The sequence below is a fragment of the Mus pahari genome, chromosome 3 (assembly GCF_900095145.1).
Source record: "Mus pahari chromosome 3, PAHARI_EIJ_v1.1, whole genome shotgun sequence".
Taxonomy (NCBI): domain Eukaryota; kingdom Metazoa; phylum Chordata; class Mammalia; order Rodentia; family Muridae; genus Mus; species Mus pahari.
Genome location: NC_034592.1, coordinates 75,174,204 through 75,184,618, shown reverse-complemented (window position 1 = coordinate 75,184,618; position 10,415 = coordinate 75,174,204). Strand labels below are relative to the sequence as shown.

The following is a 10,415-nucleotide window of genomic DNA, read 5'->3' as shown; positions in this document are numbered from 1 at the left end:
AGTACCCCCTGAGCTCGTGTCTCTAGCTGAATATGTAACAGAAGATGGTCTAATCGGCCATCACTGGGAAGAGAGGGTGTAGGGAACTTTCGGGATAGTATTTGAAATGTAAATACAGAAAATAATAATAATAATAATAATAATAATAATAATAATAATAATAATAAATTACTTTGTAAAAAAAAGTCTGTTACCTAGGCTATTCTATGTTTCAAGACAAAATTGTATTTTTTTCTAATTAGAAATAAATGTTTCACAACATAATTACATATTGATTTTATAATTAATCACTATGCTTTGATTATGTTCAATTTGTAAAAATAAAAATAAATCCTGCATATCAGATATTTACATTATTATTCATAATAGTAGTAAATTACAGTTATGAAGTAGCAACAAAAAGCTTGTACTGATGTGAGAACCACTGTCTTATTGTATCTTGTTATGTGCTGCCTTGATGTCTTCTCTTGGAGACCTGCTCTTTTCTGAAGAGGACATGAAGAGGAATTGGATTTCAGGGAGAGGGGAAGTCGGGGGAATTAGGAGGGAAGGAGGGAGGGAAAAATGTGATTGGGATGTATTGTATGAGAGGAGAATATATTTTCAAGAAAAGTTCACACGCATAAAGAATTAAATAGATATCGTAGGTGAAAAGAATCTAGTTACAGGTTAAACAAATAGAAAGAGTTACTGACATATAAAAGAGAATGTGTTCCATCTGTAACTTACTTTGAATATCAAAAAAATAAAACATGAGTTCATGGAAAGAAGATTTGTAGATACATGAAAAACTAATGATGTAAAAAAACCCCATCTTTATATTTCTACTGTATATTGATACACACACACACACACACACACACACACAATGCACACATACAGAGATATGACACATGAAAATGACAGGATTTCCTCTACCCTGTAATGTTGAACAGTATTTCATTGGATGCACACAAACATACTATCATATAGCATTTATTCATTTATTTTCAACAGTTGATTGATCCCCCTCTTAACTATAATGAATACTGATGTAATAAAATGAGGAAATAGATACTATTTTGAAACAACGTTTTCATGTACATTTGAACATATAATCTGAAACCCATGATCATTTTATTTTTAACTTTTGCAAGTAATCTTCTCGCTATTCTCTATGTTTCTACTAATTACTAGTCTCATAAAATTTTGAAAAGTAGTTTTGCTATCATATACTTACAAATATTCACTATCTTTGTCTTCGATGACAGCTATCTAACAGATATGAGGTGATAACCCTTTGTGATTGTGCTTTCCATTCTTTTGACTATGGAAGATCTCCCCACATAAACTTGTTGGTCACTTTGAAATATATAATATATATAAATACAATTCCTTTGCCCACTTAAAAATAGTGGACTGTTTGAGTGTTTCATATATACTAGATATTGATTCTTGTCATATATACTGTTGCAACTGTTTTTCCCATTATATCAGTTACTCCACTAATTTTTTTCTTTCATTTATGAAAGAGGAGTTTTGTTGTTAATATAATGATATATTATTTTCTTGGGTTTTGTTGTTGTTGTTGTCTCTGATTTTGTATTTGATACATGAGTCTCTGCTTAGACTAAGATGTCACTCAATGTATGCCTACAATTCAAAGACCTTACATTTAAGTGCCCCTGCAATTTTGAGTTGATTTTTATTCATGGTAGAAAACAGTATTCATTATCATTCTTTTTCATGTGATATTTATCCCCCCATCATTTATTAGAGAAACTTCCATTTTCCATATGTAAAATATCAATAAATGATACACTTAAGTTTATTTCTGGAATTTCATTCATATCCAATATATATATCAATATGTATATGTATATGTATATGTGTTTTGATGTATATGTATGTATATATGTATCATCTATCTATCTATCTATCTATCTATCTATCTATCTATCTATCTATCTATCTATCTATGCTGTTATCATATCCTTTTTTATTACTATAGCTCTTTGTAAGATATGCTGAAATTCTAGAGAGTTGCTTCTAGACATTATGTTTGCTTAAGATTGCTTTGACTATCTGTGGTAGTTTATAGTTCTATGTATATTTTAAGTTATATTTCTATTTATATGAAAATTATATTGGCATTTTAAAATTAATTGTATTAAATCTCTGGATTATGGGTATTTTCATCATATTAATTCTTCTACATGAGCATTGAATATCTTTGCATTCTTGTATGTTGTCACCATTGAAACTCATCAGTGTGTTTTATCTCTCAGAATACACATATGGCCAGCTTTTATTTTTCTAATTGAATTTAGTCCTAAATATTTAATTTCTTATGTTATTATAAATGAAGTTAAATTTTATTTTTTTAATATTTATATTTAGTATAGAAATTCTTGATGATTTTGTAACCTGAAACCATATTCAATTTATTAGTTATAAATTTTTTAGCTTTTTTTGTGGGATCTTTAGGGATTTCAATTTGCAGGATCATCAACAACAGGCAACTTAATTTCTCTCATTCTAATTTAGATTATTTTATTTCTTTTTTTTGCCAGATTGTTTTCATTATTAATGTAGAAGAGAAATGGAGAAAGTGAGTATCCTCACTTTGCTCCTGACTTAAAGGAAAAACAACATTTTACTCTTGAATATGATGCTAGTTTTTAGATTGTCATACATAGCCTATATGGTCCATTCCCCATATAGCTTTTTTATTTTATTTTATTTTTTTCAGGAAGCCTTATAAGAAGATAGAAATCAAGATCCAAGAAACTCAAGTGGGCACTTAATAGCATTACTTCAAACAATTATATCAAGACATACCATAGCCAAGTGGTCAAGGGCTAAATAAAATAGAAGTGAAAACACGACAACAAAACAGAACAAAAAACAAAAAGCAACCCCCAAACAAACCACAGCAGAAACAAGCAAACAACTCCAACTTGCTACATACGAGGAAATCATTATTAGCTATTACTAGTGTTAAAACATACACTTTGCAAATGTCTCTGTGCTTGATGCTGTCCTTATGCTCAAAAATTGTTGCTAAATGAATGAGGGACAAAGATAATGAAGAATTTTTTTATTCTTATACAGATTTGTATATAGATAAAGCACCATTTAAAACAATTTTTTCACAGTCAACTGCCAAAAATCAGATTGATAAGTAGAAAATTATAAGCCAAATAGCTCATAATCATAGTGTCATGACATTTTACTGAGAACCAAGAGAATTTCAAGGTAAATAATTTTCCCATTTGCCAAGAATCTATTTTAGTTTCTTTCTTAGTTTTCACTCTAACAAAGCTACCATTTCCTAAGTAGTCTAACTAGAATTCTCCCTATGCTTTTAATCGTAAAAGGTAAGAAAGAATTCCTTAACTTACATTATTTTGCCTCTAAATGTAGAATTCATTTATCTTCCATAATATTTCCATTCAATTATTACCTATTTATTATATATTAGACACCATGCTACTTTCTAGAAGTTGTTGGTTTTTCCTAGCAAGCACTTTATAGAACATAATTGCATAACTAATAAAAAGAAATTTCTGCCAGATAGCCAGTGTTCTTTTGTTGTTGAACCGTCATCATTTTGGTTGGAGCATCAATGTAATATAGGTGATAGAAACAATAGAAAATGTTCCAAAATTTATAAGGAACTTTTAAAAGATGTGATGATAAATTTCATATCTAGTAATTATACATTTAATTTACTATTGACATTATAGCCCTGTACTAGATATAGCAAGGATTAAGATGATTAACAGCCATCAAATATGATTTATAAAAAGGCAGAAACAGTAGTGAAATATATATATATATATATATATATATATATATATATATATATATATATATATATATACATATATATATATATACATATTTGGAAAATCAGTCATGGTTTGCTTAATGGGTGATGACTATGGTCTTGCTCCTCACCTGTAAAATGGAGACAAAACAAATGTAGAGATTATTCTACAATGCCTCTATATTTTATTATTCTTTGTGTGAAGAAAAGGCCATCAACACATATTGACTGAAGCTCCTGAAGCTAATTTCTAATCTGATAGAATTTGGTAGAAGTCCTGGGTAAAATGCTTTCTGGCTTCAAATACAATGTCATTTTGATAATTCTTTTTTGATACTTGTCTCAAATGTTGAACTTTAGAAACATTTATTTGTTGATGGAAATAACATCATCTTTCCATCTACACAATTTCTTAATGGCATCTTTCATCTGAGCATTTCTCAAGGTGTAGATTAAAGGATTTAACAAGGGAGTTATCATAGTATAGAACACAGCAACTGCTTTATCAATAGACAAAGTGGCTGAAGGTCTCATGTACACAAAAATGCAGGGCACAAAAAACAAGACAACAACTGTTATGTGGGAGACACAAGTGGAGAGGGCTTTGCGCCTCCCCTCTGCACTGTGGTTTCTTAATGAACGTAGAATGACCACATAGGAGATCAACAGAAGGAGGAAGTTTAACAGACAAATAAAACCGCTATTGGCAGCAACAAAGAGCCCCAGAATGTGGGTATCAGTGCATGCAAGGTTAAGCAAAGGGTTCAGATCACACATAAAGTGATCTATGACATTTGGGCCACAGAAAGGTAATCTAAAGATAAATAGAATCTGTATGGTTGCATGAAGAAAACCTCCGACCCATACCACTCCTACCAACAGACCACATACTCTTCTGCTCATGATGGTTGTGTAGTGTAAGGGCTTGCAGATTGCCACATAGCGGTCATAGGCCATCACAGTAAGCAGGATGCCCTCAGCACCTCCAAAGAAATGCTCTCCAAAGACCTGGGTCATACATCCATTGAATAGTATTGTCTTTTGTTCATGGAGTGAGTCTATGATCAATTTAGGAGTGTTGACAGAGGAATAACAGGCATCAATGAAAGAGAGATAAGCTAAGAAAAAGTACATAGGTGATCCCAACAATGGACTGGCAGTGATAGTGACCACAATGAGCACATTGCCTACCATGGAGATGATGTAGATGATGACAAATACAGCAAATACGATTTTCTGCATGCTTGGGTTTCTGGTGAGCCCCAGGAGAACAAACTCTGTCACGTTGTTCCTAATTTCCATATAGTTTGTGTGTTACTCAATTACATTACCTGAAAAAAAAAGTATTGTACACATGGTCAAGTAAACAAACAAACAAACAAACAAGTGTTTCAATTCGATTTGAGGTATGAGACTTTATTTAAGGATTTTTCTTGAGAGGGAAGTAAATGATCCTAGATCATGGAGACAACTCAAGTTGTGTTTTAGACCTTCTGTTAGAGCACAAGGCAGGAAGTCATTTGGGATGGCTAAGAGTTTAATTTGAAATAGTTGATTTGGTATACAGAACCAGTTAAGCTTGCAAAAAGATACTGAAGAGAAGTTTAAGGTCCAGAAAGGCAAAGTTATGGAATCTGTTCTGTGTCCCCCTCCTTTTAAAAATAATTTTTATTGGTTCTTTGATTTTTTTTATATAGTACATTTGTATCATATTCGTCTTTTCTTAACTCTTTCCCTTTTCTCTGAATACCTAACTTTGGCATTTAAAAACACCTTTCAATATTCTTTATTCTAGAGTACCAGAAAACAGGCTCAGGTAGCTGAGAATTAGGTGGATGAAGATGAAAGTGGGGATGTTTGAGTAGTCTTCTCTTGGATGATGTGGAAATCAGAGAAGAGAACTCCAGTGGGTAGGGTATTTATAACATTTGACATAAGAGGTAAGTAGGCATTGGTGATGAGAATGATGAAACAATTTTGTCTATTTATTGTCTAATCCAATGAACTTAATAATTGTTAAAAACACCTACTTTTCAGTGAATACTCTGCAAGGCATAGTACTAAAGGTTTTGACTTTATGGTTTCATTCATCACAGATAACAATCCACATGCTTGATTGAATTTTATTCAGTTTACTGATGAGGCAACGATTTCCAAGACTAATTACAGCACCAACACAATAATAATCATAATATATGAATTTTAGAAATGAAAAGCTATAATAAAAATAGTTATCTGAATTCAATATTTTTGAATCGCAGTGTTTTAAATACTTTACAAATATTTGCTACTTAATTCAAATAGATACTAATATAATTTTATGTTTGATTTTGTGTATTAGGTAATAAACATATAAAGAAACTAAGTATTATGTCTAAAAGCAAAGACTAATAAAAGTCATAGCCTAGTTAGGTCAGATTATACTTGTTAAGCATTTTTCCTCTAAATCCGAAACTTAGGTTCTATATAATAATAAGCAAATAATCTTGAGTGAGTAATCTCCCATGAATATAGCAAGAAGTTTCATGGAGAAGTTTTATAACCATGCATGTACACATACACATGAATGCTAATGATGACATCTTTGAATTCCCAAACATTTTTTAAACACATTATTCATTAGAGGCTCTTTTATATTGGTCTCTCTGAAACTCTATTTCTTCTATCCTCAACTTGTTTCCCGATTCTTTGGTGAGATATTTAATACTTTTGTCACAGACTCAAGTATATTAGATTTAGAATTGTAAGTCTAATTGCTTATAATCTTGGTTCCTACTAGGTTATAATTCTTGGCACCTTACATCCTGCTTCCTAGTTTACAAGGTAAAAATAGTAACATGATTTTATAAATTGTTAGAGAAATTAATATATATGAAAAATATATTAATATATATGAAAACACACACCACAGTGCTCTGGACACATATGGAATTTTCATTTATATTTAATAAATATATATTGGAAATAGATGGGAAGCATCATTGGTAGGAGGTAAAGAGACAACCTTGTGATAGATTCAAGAAGAACCATCTCTAAAGCTACTCCCATAGAAGACACAGAAACTTATCTACAGCAGGCGTTCCTAAGAGTAGCTGTATGCGTTTGTTCTTAAAACTTAGTGTGTATGTGTGTGTGTGTATATATATATATATATATCTTTCATGAGTTGGAAGTGTATTTAAATATTTTATTACTTTCCATGATTAGTCTTGATTAATAGGGAAGTACTTCATAGCAAAAACAAGCTTCATTCTATAAATTACTTAGTCTTGCTAAACCTCAAATTTTCATTTGCCAAACTAGATCAGTCATATTTAATGAACAATGTTTGAATACTTGAGTGAAAATGGAAGGTGCTATTACTTTAGCTAAGGCATTGAAACTTAGCATTTACCATATAGAAAGTGGAAATGTTTAATAAGATCAACACAGTTGAAACACTTACCTTAGTCATTTTAGGAGTTAGAGATTGATCCTAATTCTGCTTAGGGACATTGGGAACAAACACCATCTGAAATCAATTCCTTTTGGAATCAGTAAGTTTCATTATTAGATAAGTGACACAGTTGAGAAAGAAACTATCCAGATAATTCAATATTAAATAAACAATTATTAAGAAATTATGCATATTAACATGCTATTTTTGTAAGTCAGTTATAAACTGTAAAGCTATACAACACAAAGTAAAATATTCCTAAAAGTAAAGATGTCTCCATCTAGCCTAGTCTTTAAAACATTTTCACAAAAATATAGATTTTGAATCAGAATGGGTTTACTTTTAACACTATAAAGGACTAATTCTCATATGTTGTTCTGGTCCTATTAAGTAGGAGAACAAAGTCTGCAGGAAGTACTTGCTTTTATCTGAGCCACCTCACTCATGGTCAGTCTTCTCAAATGACAACAAACATTTCCACCTCACTCTGCACAGATAGTCACAAAGGTTCCAGAAAGGTCCAGGGACATTGTTCTTTCTCTCTCAGGAATTAATTATTTCCTTTGATGGAAAGAGTTTATATATGTATTGTTTTTCTAAAATTACGTATTCTGAGGAGACATGTTTGGGAGGAACCTATTCTTGAATGGGGAATTTATATTCCCTATACTTAGAACCTATGTCTTCCAATGAACCTGGGTTATTAAGAACGTGGATACCATGAGAATAACAAAGTGCCATAAATACAGTATGTGGATTTGTGATGTATTTTCTCTGTGGACTTACACTGAGAGAGTTGTTTTATTTTCAATATTAAGTCTTTCTGAACACTCAGTGCTGTTTACTTGAGATCTAGAAGAGTGAGTGCATAATTGTTTTCTAATGGGCATTGAATAATCATGTTTTCAAATCCGCCCCTTTTTCCCTCATCTTCAACAGTATATTCTATATATTAACTCTCTGTTAGAGGTATAATTCATAAACACTTTTTTCCAGTTCTGCAGTTTGCCTCTATTCAAGTGATTGTATTCTTTGCTATAAAGAAGCTTTTTAGTTTCATGTGGTCCCATTTGTTAATTGTTGGTCTTCATGCCTATGCTACTAGGGTCCTGTTCAGAAAGTCTTTTCTTGTGTTGTTCATGCCTATTCCCTACTTTCTCCTCTGTAAAAGTCATGCCACAATATAAGATCTTATGTAAAGGTTCTTAATCAATTTGAGGTTGAGTTTTGTTCAGGGCGAGAGATTAGGATCTAGTTTTATTCTTGAATATGTAGCTATCCAGTTTGACCAGCACCATTTACTCAAGATGCTATCATCTTTAACAATATATAGTGTTTGTATCTTCATCAAAAACCTGGTGGCTGTAGGAGTGTAGAGTTATATACAGGTACTTAATTCTACTTCATTAATCAATGAGGCTGCTTTTATGGAACTATCATGCTATTTTTATTTCTGTAGTTTTGTAATACAACTTGTACTCTGTGTTGATTAAACCTCCAGCAACATTTTTTCAGGATTATCTTAGTTATCCTGGGTCATTTGCATTTCCATATTAAATTGAAGGCTGTAATTTTAATTTCTGTGAAGAACTATGTTAGAATTTTTAAATTTATTTTTTCTATTATTGAAAATAGTTTTTTCATATAGTATAAATGGCCAACAGAAAATGAACTCAGTGAAATTCTTGGGGTTGTTTTTTGTTTGTTTTATTGTTTTTGTCTCATAATGTTTGTCAGTGCAGTGTTTAGGTACTTTACAGGTCCTTTGAATATATATTTTGGCTTCTGGTTTTGTGTTTTATGAGATTTCTGTGTTGAAATTTTATTGGGATTGTGCCTTATCTGGAGGTTGCTTTTGTTAGGATAATCAGTTTTACAATACTAATCCTATCAATCTTTTACAATACCAATCCTATCAATCTTTTGGTTTCCTCATTTACTAGTACCATCTTCAATTTCTTTCCAATATGCTTTATAGTTATTTTGGAGAAGTCTTTCACTTCCTTGATTACATTACTTTAAACTGTTTTATCTTTTTTTTTTTTTTGAGGCAATTATAAATTATATATTTCTTTTAATATTTTTTCTTAGCATGCTTACCATTTGTATATAGGAAAGCTTCTGATTTTTCTGTGTCATTTTTGTATCTTGATACTTTGATGAATGTATTAATCAGCTATAAGAGTTTTCTGGTGGAGTCTTTTTTTGTATAGAAATACATTATCTATAAATAAATATACTTTGATTTCTTCATTTCCTATTTGTATCTCCTTTACTCTCCTTATTGCTCTATCTAAGACATCAATTACTATGTTGAGTAGGATGAGATAGAGTGGACACCTGTGTCTTATTCTTGATTTTAATGGAAGTGTTTTGTGTCATTTTTTGTTTAGGATAATGCTAATTGTCGGCTTTTTTATACATTGCCTTTATTATGTTGAAATAGGTCTATAATATCCCTAGTTTCTCCAGGACTTTTATCATGAACGGATACTAAGTTTTGTCAAAGGCCTTTTATAGATGAGATGATCATGTGGATTATGTCTTTTGGTCTACTTATATTGTATACCACTTAAGGCAAGCCCAAATCATTTCATATCCACACATGGAGGAAGAGTGAAATTCTAGCCCTAGCCAATGAACTATTATTAGCTACTGAGAGAGGGAGATTGAGTTTTCTCCAAGAGTTTAGGCCAGGCCCTAGTGCAAGGTTACATATCCAAGAACACGTGGGTAGCTGATACTGGACTGGATGGGTTAAAAAAGGAACATAGAATTGGATAGGTCAGGAAGGGGGTTGTGGATCTGGAAAGATTAAGGGAAGGAGGTAATTATGACCAAACACATTCTAAGTTCTCAAAGAACTAAGAAAATATTAGTGGACAGGATGAAATAAAATGGATATCAATAAGAAAAGTAATAGAAAATTATTCTTATTTACAGATGATATTATATTATTCTAAAACAACTCAACCATAAAATAGACCTGATAATAGGTTTTCTTTTTTTTTTTTTTTTTTTTTTGGTGGGAAATTTTTTTTTTATTATTATTATTTTCTTTATTTACATTTCTAATGCTATCCCGAAAGATTCCCATACCCCTCCCCCCACCTCTGTTCCCCTACCCACCCACTCCCACTACTTGGCCCAGGCCTTGCCTTGTGCTAG

The 10,415-nt window shown here is 31.4% G+C and overlaps 1 protein-coding gene across 1 annotated transcript; it reads right to left on the bottom strand.

Moving 5' to 3' along the window:
• Positions 1 to 3,909: 3,909 nt before the first annotated feature.
• LOC110318215 (olfactory receptor 4C46-like) lies at positions 3,910 to 7,337 on the bottom strand. The gene is made up of 2 exons (XM_029536156.1): positions 7,257 to 7,337; positions 3,910 to 5,142 (listed from the first exon to the last, which is right to left on the bottom strand). The coding sequence occupies exon 2, from the start codon at positions 5,111 to 5,113 to the stop codon at positions 4,178 to 4,180; it is 936 nt and encodes a 311-aa protein (XP_029392016.1). The 5' UTR covers positions 5,114 to 5,142; positions 7,257 to 7,337; the 3' UTR covers positions 3,910 to 4,177.
• Positions 7,338 to 10,415: the final 3,078 nt, after the last annotated feature.